The sequence below is a fragment of the Heloderma suspectum genome, chromosome 1, assembly GCF_057233095.1.
Source record: "Heloderma suspectum isolate Gila_16-S chromosome 1, 16-S_ref, whole genome shotgun sequence".
Classification (NCBI taxonomy): domain Eukaryota; kingdom Metazoa; phylum Chordata; class Lepidosauria; order Squamata; family Helodermatidae; genus Heloderma; species Heloderma suspectum.
The window spans coordinates 200,564,317-200,585,047 of NC_139458.1; the positions used below are offsets into that span (position 1 = coordinate 200,564,317).

At 43.6% G+C, this 20,731-nt stretch overlaps 2 protein-coding genes across 11 annotated transcripts in view; one reads left to right on the top strand and one right to left on the bottom strand.

The window, feature by feature from the left end:
• Nucleotides 1-17,140, top strand: part of MFSD6 (major facilitator superfamily domain containing 6) — a 55,533-nt gene extending 38,393 nt beyond the window's left edge. For all 3 annotated transcript variants that reach the window (XM_084816157.1, XM_084816177.1, XM_084816167.1), the window contains exons 4-7: nucleotides 2,827-2,988; nucleotides 5,891-5,989; nucleotides 7,998-8,278; nucleotides 12,000-17,140. In XM_084816157.1, coding sequence (XP_084672283.1) covers nucleotides 2,827-2,988; nucleotides 5,891-5,989; nucleotides 7,998-8,278; nucleotides 12,000-12,170 — 713 coding nt within the window. In that variant the 3' untranslated portion in view covers nucleotides 12,171-17,140. The remainder of the gene's footprint in view (nucleotides 1-2,826; nucleotides 2,989-5,890; nucleotides 5,990-7,997; nucleotides 8,279-11,999) is intronic.
• NEMP2 (nuclear envelope integral membrane protein 2) overlaps nucleotides 8,850-20,731 on the bottom strand; it is a 35,533-nt gene continuing 23,651 nt past the window's right edge. For 7 of the 8 annotated variants that reach the window (XM_084816190.1, XM_084816222.1, XM_084816213.1 and 4 more), the window contains one exon: nucleotides 18,935-20,087. In XM_084816190.1, coding sequence (XP_084672316.1) covers nucleotides 19,850-20,087 — 238 coding nt within the window. In that variant the 3' untranslated portion in view covers nucleotides 18,935-19,849. Of the gene's footprint in view, nucleotides 20,088-20,731 lie in introns of all 8 variants that reach the window. The other variant, XR_014785201.1, reaches the window with a different exon arrangement.

The window sequence follows — 20,731 nt, forward strand, 5'->3', positions numbered from 1 at the left end:
CACTGATTAAGACCAGCATGGGGAATTTATGCACAAGGGAAGAAGGGCTAGGGGCAGGCAATGTGTGTTCCCTTAAGGTCAAGGAGTGGGCAGTCTTAAAACTGCACTAAGAGTATGTGCAAATTAACATTCTAAGGGGTCAATCCTATACATGTTTAGACTGAAAAAAGTGCTACAACTCCTAGCATGCCCCAGCCAGCCATGTTGGCTGGGGTATGCTGGGAATTATAGGACTTTTTACTGTCTAAACATGTATAGGATTGCACCCTAAATGAGATAGTGTTATCTAGAATTTGTAATGATGGAGCATCAGAAGCAAGTACTTAAGTTGCATTTTATTTAGCGTTCATTAACTCATTATTTGTTCCGCCCACCAGCTGTGTCTTGTCTTGACTGAAAACATAAACTGTTAGGACAGAACTAAATATTTCAGTAAACACAAAACTGCTGCTGAAAATGGCAACCCCGTATCAAATTTTCCCCTTCCCATAGTATCTGGTGTAACATATCTGTGTCCTGATCTCACCACATTGTGTATATTCCCCATTGGCAGCCGGTGATGTGAAGCAGGAGTGGGGAAATGTGCAGTATAATGACATCCAGATGTTGCACTAGAAGTTTCAAAGGGAACTTGACCTGGGACTACCATTTTCTGTAGCAGCCCTGTACTCCTTGTAATGTGTCATTTCTCCCTAAATTTACAGGGGTGCTGCCTTTGTATTGTATGTGTACATCCAGCAGTTAGAGCTTGTCATTAAGGATATTAGTCTTGTAATAGGAATAATTATTCTCTCCTGAATTTATTATATACAAATTTTCTAGATTTAGGACATTTTTGTTAAGTGGAAGCTCTAAAAGTATCCAAAATAAGCATCTGGATCCAGCTTTGTTTTATAACCCTTACATTATCAGTTTGAGTTGATGCTGCTTATATTTATGTGTCCACATAGTATGCTGTTCACCTCCTTTTAAAAGTAGTGGGAGTTTTCCTGGCTTGTGTTCATGGAATGAGATCAGTTGTTGTCTAAGAGCCAGCAGTTTCCTTTCATCACTTCCTCCCTTCATTTCTAGGTACATTCTGTTCAGTCAGATAATGAAACATAATTTAATACACACAAAATCCAAATGATGCCATCTCTACAATTTCCAGGTGCCCTTCAGAAGGCGTCGTTTGAGGTGCTTTACTTAGGTCCTAGCTGAATTATGGCTATAGCTTAGTGGTGGAGCACATTGTTTGCATACATAGGGTCCCAAGTTCAGTTCCCCTTGCTCCATGTCCGTCAACTTGGAATCTGTGGGATTATTATTATACCACTGTAATGGCAGGAGTGGGCAATATGGCCCTCAAGCCACAGGCACCCCCACTGCCCCCAAATTCAGATATATATGAGGGTGGGGAATGGCATCCGTAGTGACTGTGGAGTGCTGCAAGGATCAAAGTTAGCTTACCCTGTAGTGCCATGGATGCCATTAGAAAAAGTGTTTGTTTAATTTTTTCAGCTCCCGTACAGGGGGGTGCAGCCCGTTGGGGTTGAGGGTGTGTGGCAATGGTCCCTGGACCTCCTGCAATTGCTAACCCCTGGCCTTAAGCTTCTGGCTGCATCAGGTGGGGAACTAGCACCCTTGCACTTGAGCGCAGCCAAATTCATACATTAGCACAGGATGTTTGCTTCCTCCCTGTGGCTGAACTTACTTTCAGGCCACTCCAGCAGGTGTGGGATCAGGTGGGCTCGCTGGAATCACATGGCTACTGTCCACACTGATGTCTGATCAGCGGACTGATGTCGTTCCTTTTGCTCTGCTCGCATCCTCATCATCTAGCTTGAGAAAAATTGGAACGCAGAAAGCCGCCTTACACTGAGCCTGACCACTGGTCCACTAGCCCAGTATTGTTGACACTGACTGGCAGCAGCGGCTCTCCAGGGTTTCAGGCGGGAGTTTTTCCAGCTTTACCTGGAGATGCCGGGGATTGAACTTTGGACCTTCTGCATGCCAAGCAGGGGCTCTGCCACTGAAGTACAGAAAATCAAAATTTTCAGACAGTTGGTTCCGTATTAGAAATAGCAGTAGCAGAAATTATATCATGGCTTGATTAGTCACGTTCATTTATGGGACGGGGTTGTTATTTACTTTGGACCTTTGCCAGCAATAAGGGGTGGGGAAGCTGGTGCCAACTGACAGGTGCGTTAATCCACTTTGTAAAGGCAAAATTAGCAAGAACAGGATTCATTCAGTGAATAATGCTCCTTCTGTGTCCAATTCAAAACAGCAGCAACAAAGCATTTCCCCGCCTTGCTTGCTTATGCTACACCCATTTTCACTAAAAAGCATCTTGGATGAATGTGTCATCCTTCTGTGTCTTTTTTTTTTGCCTCATACATTCCATTGATGCAGAAGAGAAAATATATATTCTTGCTAAAATGGGTTTTATATTAGCAGTATATATCACATTAAGCACAAGGGTTAAGCCTGATTTGTAAGGCTTAAATGTGTGTGTGATGCATATTGGTAACAACACTCTTAAAGTGAAGTTTAAAACAGGGCAGCAAGCTTTAATGGTGGATGAATCAACTTTAATTCCACATTCATGCAGTGTGCGTGTGTGTGTGTGTGTGTGTGTGTAATTCTAATTGTTATAGTTGAGACGGAAGGGCAGCTCATCTTGCTGGTGGCAGCGTAGCTATACTGGCACCCTTCGCCTTAACCCAAAGTTGCTGAATAAAAAACTTAAATAACTATTCCTTCTAGTTTGGGTCCGGCCGCAACACTCATGAAAGAAGATCATCTTTAAGACACCGCACCTCATAACATGTTCTTTCTCTGTAGGTGTGACTCACGCAGCCATCTGGGCAGCTTGCATTTCCTACCTAAGTGCTGCTGTACCTCCAGAGTTAAGAACTTCGGCTCAAGGTATCCTGCAGGGTCTTCACCTTGGCCTGGGCAGAGGATGTGGAGCAATGATTGGAGGAGTGCTGGTCAATTATTTTGGTAAGAGAAATGTATCAGGGTATATGCCTTTTCATCCTTTTAGATGTACTTTAAATGCCCCCCACATTTCTCCAGTTCAGTTTTGTCAAGCACATGTTGCTAACACTCTTCTGATTTTTTTTTTGGTACGTATACAATCTGTGTGAGGCTTTGGCACATAAATGTAGGAAAGCCTGTATCTTTAAAGGATCTCCTTGTGCATCATCTCCAGGACACCCTACATTTGAGCAGCTGCTGCAGCGTGCACACTTATAAAAATCACATACCATTTCCATTTTGAGAGGTGGCAGCTAGGGATGGGCGAAATCGCCAGTGTTTGCACCACTCACTGGACCCCCGACCCTGTTTGCTATGTGCAGCAAGCCACCGGATGGTCCGCAGGCACTTGGTGAGCGGCATGAGGTGTCCCACTGGTCCAGTGGCCACCATTTTGCACAAAATGGCACCTAGGTTTTCCCACAAATCCCCCATTTTGTGCAAATGGCAGCTGTAAATAGGGCCATTTACAAAAACTTACAGGCATAAATTAGACCATTTACACCTGTAGTTTTGTGTAAATTGCCTTATTTATGGCCACAATTTGCACAAAATGGGGGATTTGCAGGAGAAGCCCAGCCAGGTGCCATGTTGTACAAAATGTCGGCAGCTGGAGTCCTCACCACCACATGCCAACCCCTCATTCCTTCCTTGCTGCCTGTCAACCCCTCGCGGTCTCCTTGCGAGGAAGGAGACTGTAAGGGGTTGATAGGCGGCGCAGACAGGAGTCCCGTCACTGCACGCCAATCCCTTGTTCTCTCCCTGGAAGGAGACTGCAGGGCTTGGCAATGGCGGAAAACCATGAGCTTGCCTGATTTACTGTGCACCAAATCGGGTAGGCTCAGAGGTCTGTGAACTGGCATCTGGGGGGCCAAGCTGGTGTTAATCTGCCAAGGTTCGAGCCCCACCCAGATGCCCACGCCATCTCTAGTGCCAGCCTATATGGTTAAATATTGTATGTTGATAGAATCAGATCACAGAATTTATGCAAAGTGAGTGAGCACAGTTTTATTATGGGTCTAGTCCCATTGAATTCAATTATACAAGTTAATTGTCACTAATTTAAGTCCTGTTGGCTTCAGTGGGGCTAAAGTGTCAGTAACTTTCTCTAGAAACGTCCCATTCTTTAAACACTGATACAACTTTTATCATGATATGTAAGCCAAAGCACCTTTTCAGTGGCTCAAAACAAAACAGTGAAATCTTCGGGCTGCCTACTCAGACGTGAGTCTTACTCTTAAGTAAGTGAGTATAGGTTTACACCCTCAAAAAATATATATGCCAACATTTTACAAAAAACGTAAGCCTCTGAACATGTGAAAATGCCTTACGTTGAGTGAGCCCATTCGTTTGTCTCTAATCCATTAGTTATCTACTACTGTGGATAGAAATGGTTCTCGAATGTCTGAGGTTTAAGTCTTTGCTATCCCTCTGAGATCCTTGTGACCCTATAACAATGAAGCAAGTACATTTCCTGTATGTGGTTTTGTTTTTTAATGTTCCTTGCTAAAACTATAATACATAAAGAGAGGAACACAACGCAGCAATCCAACTAAATCAAGAGGCTTTACTTAGGGTTTTTTTTTAAAGTTTTAAAACAATGCTAACCTTGGGGCATCCTGTGGCTGCATGAATTATTAGTGAGATGGAAGATTATTACAGGTTGGTCAGGCTGCAGACTTGTGGGATCTCCTTTGTTTTTTACTAGAACCCTGAGATCCACCAACTGGAGCCTCTTGCAAAAGACATACACTTAGAGTTAAAGAATTCTGAGCTAAGAATTTTTTTCTGAGTATTAGAACTGCATGGAACTCGCAGCCCTTCCACACAAAAACCAACTCCTGATTACCCCAAGCTTTTTTTCATGTTAGCAGTATAATTGAGCAGGGCCAGAGGGGACAGTCATTTTGTTGCTGCCATTGTTTAAACAACTGGGAGTTGGAAATCCTTGACAATCTACTGCAAATCACCCAGAGATCTACGGGTAGATCCAGATCTATGGGTAGATCCAGATCTACCTTCTGCTCAACCCAATAGTATGCATTTGCTAGGGGATGTCATAGAACGTTTGCAGATTCAGAGATCTTGAAGCTAATTTTATAATTCTCCTCCTCCTGAGTCTACATAAGATAATATGTGGTTTTGTTAGAAGGAAAAGGGAAAGCTGTTCTAGCCAAGGGGACACTGAACACTTGGTATTAAATTGATTCATCCATACAGTGTTCTGCTGGGAGCATTTTCCCCTCTTATACTTTTCATTATAGTTCCATTTATAAACAAGAATAGACACAGTGTGCAAATTACATTACAGCTGTCCTTAAGGATGTATCAAGAACTATTAAAAAACCACACCTGTATTAACCCAATTACAATACAATGTATAAACATATCGTGTTCCACTTTGGGCAAAGATTGAGAGATGGCAGTTAATAAGGGCATAGCTATTTAGTATTTATATTTGAAAACATTCTTTAAAAAGGGAAACCGGATTGGTTTAAATGGTTACAGCATTCTCGGCTTTTTAAAACACCACCCTTTCATGACCAGGTCTGATGGTGCGGGCTTGAAATGCAACTCCATGTGGTTCTGGCAGTTTTCATCATGCAATGCAGCTCTTCTACTTGGGTGAAAATCACCAGAACTTCATGGAGAGCCATTTCATGTCAATGACTCATCAGGTGGAGCTGTTTCCCTGCAGCCATGTCTCATATGTCCACTCAGGCTGCAATCCTGTGTATACTTACCTGAGAGTAAATCCCATTGATGTCTATTCAGAAAGTAACCCCATTGACATGTATAGGATTGCACTATAAATCACTCTTTGCACAATTGAATTGGATCTCACTCTTCATCCTTCTCTTTACAGGAGCTGCTTCAACATTCAGAGGGATAGGAATGGCCTGTCTTGTGATCCTCTTGCTTTTTGCTTTAATCCAGTGGTTGGCAGTTCCCGATGAGAAGGAGGGTAAATAGATTATTACCATGAGTTCAGACTTGTCCAACAACATTTTTCTCCTTGTTTGCTTTATTACCAGTGGTGCAGCCACTGGGGACGGACCACAGCTCAGTGGCAGAGCACCTGCTTTGCATGCAAAAGGTCTCTGGTTCAATCTCTGACAACTCCAGGTAGACTGCGAAAACTGCCTGAAACCATGGAGAGCCGCCGCCAGTCAGTGTCGACCATACTGGGCTAGATGGACCAGTGGTCTGAGTATAAGGCAGCATCCTATGTTCCTAGGTAACTTTAGACCCTGGATGTAATGGTCTTACCGGTGACCAGGTGTATTACTTTGGTTGCAAACCATATACTAACATTTCTCTTCTTCCCCTGCCCCCAGTCACCATTCTACACTTTACAAAACTGTTGCCAATCCTGGTTTTTAAAACGAAATCCTCTGGGCACGTGCAGCTTTTCATTTTAAACTCACTCAAATCATAGCACCATCCTGACTACAGGAATAGAATGGCATTGGCTTCTGTTGCCCTGATGGCAATAAGCACCATTTTGTTGTAGAAAAGGATAATATATTTTTAAAGTAAAAATAACAGTAGCATCTGTAACTATGTGCACGCCCAGCTGGCCACCCCCTGACTATACAATGTTTTTCAAAAATGAGAAGAAAATATGCTACGGCAAGTAGCATTGGCTCTGGAAGGTCCATGACACCCAGGTGCTGATGCTGGGCCTGTTCGCTACGACCCCACCACCTGCTGTTCTGTGGGTGGTCATTGGGGGTTGGACTGGGGAGCCCTGAGGTCTGGTCCTAGCTGCACCACCGTTTATTACCAAGGCGTAAAGTCCTACCCCACTCTCTCTTGCTCATTTGTATTCCATTGGTTTCAGCAATCATTTGCCTGAATTGTAATTTTAATGCTTTTAAGGACTCAACTCATTCTTTTACACTGCTTAAAGCAGAACTTTGCATGCTCAGCATACAGGGAGTTCTTTAACATTCTCGAAATAAGACATTCTTACTAGCAAACATATTTTGTCCTCTGTCTGAGATAAACGGATCCAAGGACAAGGAAAGAACATTGGCCACTTGGAGCTGCGGCATTTTTTTTTTATGTCAAGGGACCCTCAGACCTTGCTTAAAATAAGTGTTGCCCCATAATTAAATTTGTCTTGTCTTATGTATAATTCAAAGATAATTTTAAAAAGACAATTAAGTTCCTGATAGCAGCAGAAAGAAAAGAACTTTCTCTGTTTGGTGAATTCTTCTGAACCGTTGGGCTTTGTGATCTCTTGTCTCCTGTCTTGTGGGGTATTTGGAGTTTTTGTTTTATTTTGCTTTTTTGTCATCTGTTGACATTCTCATCTTTGAGGATGGGATTGGGCATTGTTTTGTTATTTGTATTTGTTTTATAGGTTTTGAGACACTTTTGGCTTCCTTTTGGAAGGAAAAGTAGGGTACAGACATGGAAATGAGGTGAAATCGATTGATAGCAGATGGCAGAAATAGCTGTCTGTCTTCCTGCCTGAAGCCTACCATTGCTATAACTGGCTGCTGGAATTGCAGAGATGAGATTGCCCTTTATTTTTTTAGATTGGGTGCGAGGTGCTACTGCCACTCCCTCCTCCATAAACACCACAGGGGGTTTTCCCCAGTGCTAGCGCAGCAGCAGCCGTGGATGAGTGCTGACACCTTAGATCAGGGGGTGAGGCTTGCTTCCAGCATCCATTGCTGCTCTGCTACTGCTGTGCAAGAGGGCGTATAGAATCACAGGGTTGGAAGGGGCCTACAAGACCATCAAGTCCAACCCCCTGCTCAGTGCAGGAAGCCTGATTCCCAGGCAGTCTCCCATCTAAGTACTAACCAGGGCTGACCCTGCTTAGCTTCCAGGATCAGACAAGATCAGGCACATCCAGCCCTCTTCCGGGATCAGAGTCCTCAATTCTGAAAAGTCCCTGCACTTAGTTCCCTGGCAGTAAATTTTGTTGAAATGACCTTCACTGTTGTTTGAAACTTCAGAAAAGACGATGCTGGCAGAAAGGATCCCAGTGCCTTCCAGCCCCGTGCCCATAGCCACAATTGATCTTGTACAGCAACAGGCAGAAGACATCATGCCTCGACCTGAGCCCAGGCTTCCTCCCAAGAAAACAAAGCACCAAGAAGAACAAGAAGATGTGCACAAACCTGCCTGGGGAGTCAGTTCTTCTCCGTGGGTTACTCTAGCCTACGCACTCTATCAAATAAAGGAGATGGTTCAGCTCTCCAAAAGCAATCAGGCCCTCGAGAACCAGCCTTTGCAGGTAACCCAACCTTTGGTGCCTAAAAAAGGATTTCTAGGAGGGAAGCGTATATGCACCTGTTACTGAAAGCTTTAGGATTCAATTTCTACAACATAAACTCTAGTCCCGTAGAATAATTTTAGTACCTAGCATCCCTTTTTTCCATCTAAGCATTAAATATGAGTGCTGTTAAACCAACAGCAAAGACCAAAGCTGTAACAAATCTAGTTTTTGCATAAACGTTATGCAGTTGGAGATGGGCAAGACACCTGTGGCTTGCATTTGATTAGCTCAGTAGGTAGCCAGACCACTTCTCCAAAAAGTGTGAAATGGCCTAGCCCAGATTTGACACATGCACAGTAGGAATTGTTTTCAAACTGAGATTTTAATCTGAGCCAGTGAAGACTTCAGGAGATTGCAATGCTCCTCTGTTTTTTGAGGGTGAGCATTACGAGCCACAGATGTTTGCATCTGGGCTCCAGCTCACAAACATCATGGACCTCTCTATATACAATGAGAAGGTTTTCCTGATGTGGTCATTCATGTGAAACTTATTTATTGGTGAGTTGGTTGAGGACTGGCAAAAGAGCACTCCGCTTCACACAGCCATATATTTAACCTATGAAATGCATTGCCACAAGAAGAGGTGGTAGGATTTACTTTTGAAGATTTTCTGGAAGTATTAGGCAAATTCATGAACAGTCAGTGAAAGTTAGCTGTGACAGCTATATGCAGCCCCTGTACTCAGGGACAGTATACCTCTGATCACCAGATGTTGGGGATGAGCAACAGGCGGTGGCCATGTCCATCTTGTTCTGTTCTGCAGCTTTCCAGGGATCTCTGGCTGGCCAGTGTTAGAATGCTAGATTAGATGGATCCTTGGCCTGGTCTGCCACAGGCATTTCCTTATATTTCATATGTGGTCCTTACATAGTCTTCTTTAAAAACTCTTCTTAGTAGGCACCTCAAGGCAGCCTGATAATTCTGTACATGCTTACTAAAGAGAACTACTTACAGATGAATGGGTAAAAAACAGTAACCATTATTACCCCCACTTGTGATTTATGTCATCTACCTCATGAACTAGTTCTAGTGAATTTGCATCAACTTTGATGTGTTCGGTATGTACTGAACTGTGTTCAGATGTGAAGTCACTGACATGTTTTAACACAGGCTGATGTCCAGTTAACCCCTCCTACCAATGGGAACAGCTTCAGTCAGTGGAATGGAGGGTGTGTATTTGTGATTCTCTTTCCTCCTGCAGCCCCCCACACATTCTCCAACTCTGCTCTGGGAGGGTTGGGGTGGGCAGGGCTGCAGTGAGGAGGAGAGGAGGGAAAGGTCCTGTTGTGCAAGTGAAAGGCCAGTTGTGCACTGTTGGATTTTGCCCATAGTTTGAGCTCAAGTAATTAATTGTATCTTGAGACTTAGGAGTAAGATATGTTTCGCTAATTAGTGTGGCTTAAGCTATTTTTCTGTCTCTCTGTCTGTCTGTCTGTCTGTCTATCTATCTATCTATCTATCTATCTATCTATCTATCTATCTATCTAACTGACTCCTTAAGAGACAGACATATGACCAGATTACCATGGCTTAAGTGGGTGTTTTGAAGAATCCAAAACGGATTTCTATTAATCTGCTGTTGACTTAGGAGCCTCTTCACAAATTGCATTCTTTATGCAGAGTGTAAGAAGAAATACACTCTACATATGCATGTATTACCACATGAAAAATGTTGCTCCTCTGGCCATGTATCCAGGATTGGCCTTGGCGCCAACTACATGTACAGTGGCAGGCACATATTTGCTGTGCATGCTTGAAGCAGCCCTAAGACCTGTATGGACGGCTCTTCAACAACTCCTTATAGGCTTTAATCTCTATTAGGTTCTCAATTTCCTACGCGAAGCCAGCTGGGAATTAAAGCCCCATTGAAAGTCAACAGAACTCAGGCTGCTTTTGGTGGGGAAGTCCAAGCAGTTAAAAATTAGGGGTGCCCTTTAGATTAGGGCTGTCACTGACTTGATGATATCGTAGTTGACTGATCATATGAGGTTTAATCAACTGATGATTTAAATTGCATAAATTTGCATGAGATTAAAAGTAGATCGGAAGAAAACCGCATTCTTTGTTTTTCAATGACCTATATGTGTGTCACGGCAGTCACCATCTTAGATGAGGCATTGCCCCATCTCAAACAAGAGTCTCCTTCTAAGATAGGACCCACCACCTGCAATTTTGTAAAAAAATGTGCATTAAAAAATAGTTCTGGGTGGTGGTGTTTTTGTGTGAGTTTTTAAAATCTCCTTCCATATTATCAGGGACATGGTTCTAATCAGTTCATCTAACTGGATTGTTGACAGTGTTGTGGCCCTGCTTTGGACACATATGTAGCCAGACTCCTATGTGATTTTAGGTGGTGTTTCAACAGCAACAACAAAAGGGATGGTTCATATTTTGGTAAGACAGTGGTAGGCTGTTAACATTACTGCTCCTGGGAAATGTGTGTGATTGAGGTTTTGACAGTCCTGGTCGACATATGACCGGAAATGTTTGTTCTGCTAATTGCAGTTCTTTAATGTGATCGTTTTTAATGTAGCATTAAAGTTAAGCAGCATTTGCTTGACCAACTTTTTATCAGCTACACCCACTCACCCCAATTCCCCACCTCTTTTGTTTTCATCCTGTTGTTACTGCTGTTCAGTTGCATCGGAATGTACCAAGAGGAATCAGTGTGCCTTGGTACACTGATCAGTCAACCAGTGAAACATATAAGGCATCCCCTGAACAGTTACATTAAAAATAATTAAATGTATCCCTTCAAGTCTGACAATACTCACAGTGCGATAATAATTTTGCACAAGTAACTGATCCACTCATATCTACATCCTCCAGGAATTAAAATGTCATCCAGTTCTTTACTTTTGCTTTGATAGAGGCATCACCACTGTAAAAGCCAGGGAGGAACATGGACCTTTTTCAGCCATGGGACCCAATCTAACAAGGAGATCTGCACACACACAAGCCCTGTGTCCTTGTGCAGATTGCCAGATGCACAGCGTATGTCCAAATTAGGCTGTAATGAAGTTGTCATGGTCTGTGGGGTTCGTTTAGTGTTTGAGTTTTAGAAATACAGTTAACCTTGTTCTTTAAACTTATATTTGCATAGCCTGGAGATGAGCTTTTTTTTTTTTTTTAAACTCCCTTGGTTATTCCAAGTGTGCCTGCTGCGCCCTCTTTATGGTTATTAAGAAAGGCCTACTGCTTAGTCAGTCTGCTGAAATAGTCATAGCTCTGCTCCAGAAATGGCAAACTGCTGATACTCCATGGGTCTGATGCAAAGTATTACGTGGAAAATATGTCAAGGAAAATATGGGCAGCTCTATTAAAAAGGAACGTGAAATGAGTTAACAAACCGTAGGAATATTTTGTTCCTTGCACACGTACGTTCAATGTTTTTTGTCTTTCAAATACAATAAGCTTTTTTCCTACATGCTTCTTGGGGAAGAGCAGTTAGGAAAAGTTAAGGAAGGTAAGTTTTGCCGTCTTGTTGTCCGACGTGCTACCTGAATATGACAGCTTCCCTTATGGCTTCTCTGCTTGTGCGCTGTGCTGTGTATATTTTTGTTGTTGTTATTAATGAGGAAGCTGCCTGGCTTACCTGGAATGACAGTATGCCTGTGTTTTTCTGGGCAGTAAATCCATAAGCGCCCATTTTTACATGTGATATTTTTCTCTTTCCTAGAAAGCCGACAGTAGCCATGGCTCTGCACCAGGCAGCCCTCAGGAACAAAGAACGGGTGATGCGTCTGGGGAACCATCACTACCCACATCAGCCCTTGAAACCCACCCCACCCCAGATGGCCCAGTTCCTTCGGATAGCAGCACTCAGCCTCCTGAGGCAGGGCGTGAATAGGACTTTGCTAAATTCACCCCGCTGCATTGAATCCTGCTCTTGCGGTCACAGAAATGCAGGAATGGAAGCTGGAAACTGCAGCTCCTTTTGCCTTGGGTGACGGTAATCTGATGCAACACATGCTTTTAAAATATTTAAGGCTGTTTCTGTGGTGAGACCCACCTAAGAGGCCTGTTGCAGGAAGGACTCTAAAGCCTAGGAAGGCTAGGCAGAAGAGGCTGGGTTAATAGTAACTAGCAAAGGAGCTCAGTATTCCACTTGAACAATTTTTCAACCTGTGCGGAAAGGAGGGTTGGGGCCCATTTCTGCGTAAACAAACAAACCCTACCTTGGTGGTCTTGATGAATTTAATTTGTTCTCACAAAAAAAAACCCACATTCACTTCAGTTTCTGAAGAGGAATGTTGCATTCCATTTCCTTTTACCTGACATAGTTAATATTTTTAATTAATTATTGGGGGAAGAGAAGAGGAGGAGAACTCAGCTATTTTTCTCCATCTATGTTTAATTTATTGGGGGGCACATCGGCTTCCCAAGTTGCATAACTACTGAAACATCTGAGAAAACACACTAGTTAAATACTTAGAATGAAGGAGCAGCATAGAATTCTGTCTTTTGTAAAGACTTTTCAGAAACTTTGAATAGCTTTTGGCTGGTAGGATTCTAAGTTAAACACCTGTTAGAATATTTTCAACCAGCCAAGTTGCTATCTGCGTCTGTGGTCAGGCCAGGGAGCATCGATAAGGGCATTTTAGAAAGAACCAAACAAATTCAGCTGCCTATAGCCCTTCATTTATGACGGTGTTGGTTGGGGGTGGGGTGGTTAGTTTGGTGCTGTGCTAAAAGACCTTGACTGTGATGGTTTAGTTTGAGAGTACTGTGGTTTTATACAGGACACAGTTGCCCTAACCCAACCAATAGGATTCACCCACAGAAACAGGACATATATGTGGATCTTCCCTTTTTGGCTGTGGGGTATGTGCAGGGGGAAGAGCCCTCACCCCACATCTGGGACCTGGGGCTCCTACTCTAGCTGATATACCATCAAGCATAAGGTCAGCGTGGTTAGCTGTATTTTCTGGGCAGGGAGATTACTAGGATACAGAGAGTCTAGACTATCCTCCCCATATGCATGCAGGCTGCACCAACCAGCACTGACCTTTTTGGTGGGAGTGGATCTTTGTGCTGCTCAATGGCAGGTGCAATCCCAGCTGCTGCTCAAGAACCTCTTATCAGGGCCAATATATTTCACTGCACGATAATATGAAACTGTTTTTTTTAATGGGGGTGGGCTGTGATCTGTATTTATAGAGTGCATTTGAAGTGCCTATGGGCTGGAGAGGGATATAAATCCCAATGACTCTAGGTTAGGAAAGGAGAATATTGCTGACGTAAAAGCCGTTGGAATGAGAGAGAACCGTCATATGTAATGAAAAATTGATATAGTATGTTTGGGGTCTTCTTTTACACTTGTTTGTTGAAACACTGGCAATTCCGATTTTCTTGTCTTTTTGTGTTTTCCCAATGTTAGTTGAACCTAACTCTCTTGCATGCCTGTTATTTATAGCTGAGAGAGAAGATGTTAAACTCGAGGCTTAAGTCCTTAGGCTCAGAGGGTGTCTAAAACTTTGTCTCTCATTAGGAGCTTCTTATTAAAGGGCAGATTTGCACATTGCCCTTTTAATGGGAGCTGGTGTGGAACTAAACTGCGCTTGACATCTAGCAGCCAAGTGGCCGGGTTTGGCTTTAGCACTTGTGTCCATCAGGAAGGCTAATGTGTGTACTGGGTCCTGTCTGTGCCCAACATCACCTGAACTGGTTGTTAGGAAAAAGGCAACCTATGGTTGTTCCATGGAATCAAGACAAGTGGTGGCTGCAGGTAATTTGGTCCTTTGGAATGACCGCTGGAAATACATTAACTGCACTTCATAGAATAAGACATCAGACAAACAGATTTCTTTTTAGCAAAGCTGCATGCAGCCTTACTTGATTTTGAATGCAGAGCATGCGACAGGACGCCCCAAGGCAGGCTGTGAGGAAGGAAAAAAGGGAAACTGCTGGAAACTTAGAAGTCTGTTTCTTGAAATGCCACATGAATACGGAGGGGTGTTTTCACTGCATAAGCCTTAAGGGACTGTAATGGAATCAATACATGGATACCTGGGACCAAACACCAGAGAGTAGTCACTAGCTATTTTTTTGCACTTCAACTTAAATGTACTGTACTGTAAACTTCTCATGACTTGTTTAAGTGTCCTTTTAAAAACCAATCAGAAATGTATTTATTATAGGTTTATATCTGGGTGGGAGGGTAGGAAATAAAAGAACTAAGCAGGTGGCAGGCTCAAAATGGTTATTTAAAAATTAAATAATGCATTAAAATTCTGTTCAGGCTAATAATATGTAGAGACTTCATGTGGTAATACCTTTTAGTGTTCAGCACCTGAATTGTGAGGGATCGAACTTACATGTTATGTTTACACTTCTAACTTGTCTGTTGAACCTGCTCCATCATTATACATGGGCAATGGAACTGTAACACCGGCTTTCATAGTTGTGAAATTGTTAAAATGTAGTGAGAGAAATAAAATGTCCCTGTATATGTAAACATGTCTGGCATCACTTAGATATGTTCTGGTTTAGGCTGCTTGTTTTTAAAACAAGTGAAAACCTGTTAAATGGGAGTTGTATCATCAGATGCAGCTGCTCCTTGCAAGTTTGCCCTCCTAACTACAGCTTTTTGGTCATGATCTGTGTCTTCCAAGCTCATGTGTCTACTTCTCTCAGCAGGAGCAGGGCCTATGAGCTGCCCAGGGCCAGCCTTCTCCCCAAGGCTAGAAACAGAGTGCTGAGCAACAGGGACCTATGGTGTCAGCTTGGGGTGGGCAACCTTTTTGGGCTTGTGAGCACATCTGGCAATCTGATAATCTCTCCTGGGCACAACCACAAAATGGCTGCCACAAGAGGTGTGGCTAGTCACAAAGGGCAAGTAACCTGTCCAAAAGACTGAGTACAAGGGAAAGGTAGGGTTTGAGCCCCAACACACTTAACTCCTTTGACCCCACAGTATTTCCCTTCTATATTTGGGTATGCTGCAGAGGAAAGCACTGGCTTGCAGCCACCCACCATCATTTCCTAAGAATGTCTCAGCTCCAGGTGTGGCCCAGAGGCATTCATGGGAAATTATGGTAGCAATTTGCTCTGGCCTGGTTCATATGACATGACAGGCTCACCATAGGTTCTTTAACCCATCATGAGCCATGGCACATTCTGGGCACCATTTTGAATATGCAGCCCCCAATGGGGTTGCAGTATGTCCTCCAAACGTGGCCATCGGGTTAAACAACCCTCGCATAATCCTACATAAACCGAGGGTTATGCAAGGATTATTTAACCCTCGCATAACCCCCAGTGGCTGGGTTCAGATGACATACTGCAACCCCATTGTGGGTTGCATAGTCAAAATGGAGCCTGGCACATGCTGTAGCTCATTGTGGATTAAACAAGCTATAGTGAGCCTGGTGTGTTATTCTCCTAGAACAGCTTACAAGATAAATTGCATGACAGCCCCTGCCCTCAGCCATACAATCTAAATATAATAAAAAGGCACGAGAAACAAGTAAGAGGATATATATAACTAAAAATGGTTTTTTAAAAAAGCTTATTTGAAGTGGTGATGGAGGGCAGAATCCAACATAAGTCTTAGAGCAAACCCATTGAAATTAATTGGATTTAAGTTAGTCATGACTAACAAGTCCCATTCATTTCAGTGTGCCTACTCTAAGTAGGCCTTATGTTGAATTTTGTCCGGTGAATGTATTTCCTCTTTCTTTCCTGCTCACAGGTAGTTGGATGGCATGGCCTCTGTGAGGGAGGAAGGGGCTCAGGCTCCCCCCCCCCTTTCTCTGATTCTCTCTCTCCTTCCCTCTGCTGCCGAATTAGTCACCTCAGGCAGCTGGTTTTGGGAAACATGAAAGGGTAGCAAATTGTTATGTAATATTTATTCTTTCATATACATTCCCAGGGAGAGGCACTTGTGGGGATTTTCTGCCTCAGGTGGCAAAATAATTTGGCCGTTGTTGGGTACCAAGCACCTTGGCTTGGAGGAAGGGGTGCCATTTGCTGTTTCACCTTAAGCAGAAAAATCGTCTGCCCTGTCTAGAGGTTCCCTACACCTGAGTTCGAGTATCCTGGTGTAAACCTCATAGAGTTCAGGCTTCATGGAAACAGCTATACAAAGGAGAGTAGAAATTCCAGGCAAGGATGCTGCAGGTGAGCTCTTAAGAATAAGGCATTTGAGTGATGTTATCACAAGGAAAGTAGAAATGCATAGCTTGTTTCAAAACTGACCGTATTTACACTCTGCAGACAGGCTTTTTATACGGAATTACAGCTTTGTTCCCTGCAGCACATCAGAAAGCAGTACAGCCTCAAGTACTTCTTTCTGCTTAGACAGACTTCACATGCCTCATCCCTCTAAGAACAGTGTCTGATAAAGGGAACCATCTGCCTAAGAGGCGCATTTCACAAAATGTGTGTGCAGTTCATGGTTCAACCCCACCTTTGCATGTTTTGTCTTGTGACACATCACTACCAACGAAGTGTCATCACTGAAAATGGCTCAAAGCGACTTTGCTGGAACAGACAATTTTACTCATTTATTGGGGCCTGTTTTGCTTACAGTCCATTATGTCATCCTTGGTATTTTAACAGTGCAAAAAGATATCCATCCTGGCCTACTTTTCAACCCAACATTTGTCCATCCCAGTTCTAGCAATAAAGACACTGGAGAAACTATCAGGTTTTCTTTCTTTCATGGATGTATACCCCTGGTTATATCACATAGGGAGCAGGCACTAAACCACTTAGATCTGGGGTCTCCAATCTGGTGCTTGTGGACACCAGTGCACCTACAAACACCTACCTTGGTGTCCACCAAGTGCCCCGCCCCGTTTATTTTATCTTCTTTAATTGGGTTGCAAAAAAATTTGGGGTTTGAGGCAGCTGCAAAGTGAAGCACCTGACTTGCAGCCACCCGCTGCCTTCACTGTGTTTCACTAGAATGCTTTTGGGCCCCACGTGAGCCCAAAAGCTGTGAAATTAGTGTTTTGTGACTTGCTACACTACCATGGCAGCCATTTTGTGAATGGATACTCACACCCCAGCCATTTTATGATAGTGCCTATGACATCTGCTCAAAATACAAAATATGCCCATCCGCCCAAAAAGGTTTGGGGGTGGGGACTGATTCAAAACACAATTCTATGCTCACTTACCTGGGAGTAAGTCCCACTGAACTCAATGGGGCTTACTTCTGACAATCTATGTGGGGTTCCACTGTAAATGCGGTTTAACTGTACTCCAAGCAATATAATTCAATGCAAGTGAAGAACAGGTGGAACCATTTAAACTTGGCATTTCCTGTGAAGTGGAACGTAGACTGCATTGTTTTCAATGCCTCATTTCCCAGCACATTTCCCAGCCGTCTGCGCTGCAAAAGCGACTTTGGGGCTATGTGACGTCACATGAGGCAGGAAAGGCTATAAGCTCCTGAGAGAAGGGTTAAAATTACTCTGAAGTGGCAGAGACAGTCCCAAGATGTTTAAGCCTATGGGGCTGCTGTCAAAGTTTGTATGCAGTTCCCACTAAAAGCAGGGCTGTGTTTATGATTCTTTAAAACAAAATCTGTGCCAAGATTTGCTCAGTTTTGCAACCTGTAAAATGTACAATGTGCTTATGTTTACATAAGTAATACTGCTGCTAATAAAGGGGAAAGGAGCTATGGCGGGCACTGAAGGCCTAGCTCCCAAATACAGGAGTCCTTCCAGTCCCCTCTCCCCACTTCTAAGATGTTGCTAAGCATTGCTCACAAACTTTCAAGCTTATCTTTTCAGACTTGAGGGGAAAAAAGCTTAAGATTAAGACACAGAATGCTGTGCTCAATACCTTGCCTGCACTGCCATGGAAATCACAGGACGTAAACCTATTCAGAAAGAGTCAGGATATGATACAGGGAAAATGGTAATCACAGCAGTCTGCAGAGCTCCCTCTTGAACCTTCTAACTCCATGCAAGATGTTAAAGCAAAGGCAACAACTTTGTTTTAACCCGTTAGGGCAGTAGAATTAGTTTAAAATGGTGAATTGCAAATGGCTTTAACCTTTATCAAAGTCCATCTAAAGTGGTCGTTGTACAGTCTGGAGGCGTGTTTTTCCCTGCAAGCCTCCTATTCAGTATAAAAATAAAAACCTTCACTTTGTAGAACAGTTGGCTAGACCCAGTTCTTTTTGGGAACACATGCAGTCTCTCATAAATCTCCGTAACCAGTATGGAACTAGAAATGAATGAAACAGCACTAAGTAGGGATGTACCGATTTCACTGAACCTGTGTTTCGCAGTTGGTCAGGCAGCTTTCATTCTGTCGTCCACTCAATTTTTTTATGGATGGACAAAAAATTTCTTCCACTTGTGCAAGTGTGCTTTACCGCTACTGCATATTAGCGCTAGTGCACATTAGCATGACTGCACATTAGTGCTAATGTGCATTAGAGCAGTGCAAATTTGCACGCGCACACACACCTGTAAAAAAAAAGATCTGCATGTCTGTGGAATCTGTACGACTTGGAAAAGGCTGGTCCGCTGTAGAATCCGCAAGTTAGTTTCATACAAATCGAACTCACTTAATCCATTGTGGATTTCTTTGACATCCCTAGCACTAAGGATGTACGAAAGTCACTTACCTTTTCGCAGCTTGGCTTCGCGGTGGAGGGGAGGCGCTTCGCTTCTCCCCCCAAAGTTCAGGAGAGGGGGGGGAGGCGTCCCGCCTCGCCCGGCCGAAATTCAGGCCAGGGAGAAGCGCCCCGTCTCCCCGGCCGCGAAACAAAAAGTGAAGGGGAAAAAAAACCCCTGTGATAGCCTACGTAACGATTAACGTAGCCTATCACGGGTGACTTGGGGGGGGGGGGGGGAAGCGCGTACGCAAATGGCGGCGGCCGATGGGCGCCGCCATTTGCGTTCTTTATTTTGGCACGTCTAGTCTACGTAAAGATTTACGTAGACTACGGCGAAAATAAGGGCAACGCAAATAGCGTTGCCCTTATTTTCGCCATAGTCTACGTAAATCTTTACGTAGACTACAGCGACCAAATAAGGAAGGGGAATGGCGGCTCCCTATGGGGGCCGCCCTTTGCATACGCGCTTTTTTTCCCCCCCCCAAAGTCACCCGTGATAGGCTACGTGACAATTAACGTAGCCTATCATGGCTGACTTTGCAGATCTAGCCGTGATAGGCTACGTTAATCGTTACGTAGCCTATCACGGGGTGTTTTTTTTTTTTTACTTTGAAGTTTGCGGCCAGCAAGACGGGGCGCTTCTCCCCGGTCTGAATTTCGGCCGGGTGAGGCGGGAAGCCTCCCCCCAGCCTGAATTTCGGCCGGGCGAGGCGGGAAGACACCCCCCCTCGCATGAACTTCGGGGGGAGAAGCGAAGCGCCTCCCCCCCACCGCAAAAAAAGCTGCGGGACAAGGTAAGTCCCTTTCGTACATCCCTACCTAGCACTAAATCCTTCAGAAAGTCTAGGCTGCCACCTACAGTTCAAAGAGCAGAATATTCCAACTGTGTTCTACATCACCTTTGCATGCAACTGCCATGTATTTTCCCTGCCTACCCTTGGCAGGGTGGGTCAAAGAAACTCTCTTCTGTGAAAGTGCAAACTGTTTTGTCCTCGCTGCCTTTGAACCTCCTCTTCATCATTCCCCTCCTCCTCCTGAATTGCACCAGTTTGTTGGTCTGGTTCTGCCTCAGCATCTGTATTAAAAAGCTGTTGCTCTAGGAGGGCTCCTCCAATGCCATACTGTTTGTCATGATTGGTCATTTCTTCAGGCGACACGTGAGGAAGTCCTAGAACAAAGTTTGCAAACCTGAGGAAAAAAACAGAGGGAATTAGCAGGCAGAAAGCAATATAAAGCAATATAAACATTACTTGGAAATGAGAGCAGGAAACATCCGCCAAATCCACTGTGTTCTTCGTACTGACAACATTCATTGCAGCTCTCAGCTATTTCAGTCTACAGAACATGTCCAGATGACAATTATGCCAATCAATCATAAACAGCCAGCCCCAATCAACAATTCTTAATATTGGCCACTTGTATTACTGTCGCTCTTTCCCATTAATGTCCGTGCCATTTTGTCAGCTTTTGAGTGTTCAAGGTGGTTTGGAAACATTTCTGTTATCAACAAAAGTGGTCGGTTAGCGTTACTATCATCCTGTTGCATATGGGAGTTGAAGCTGAGAAACAGTCAGCTTTCCCAGGGCCGCTAAGTGAGTTCATATGGGAGGTGAAAATTCATTTGGGCTCACAGCTCATTCTCTTAACCACCATTTTATTTATTTATTTATTCATTTAATTTCTATACCGGCCAATAGCCGAAGCTCTCTGGGCGGTTCACAAAAATTAAAACCAAACAGCACACAATAAAACAATTTAAAATACACAGAACATTAAAACCACAATATAACAATACAACCACAATAAAACGTAGCAGCAGTGCAGGAGTTTAA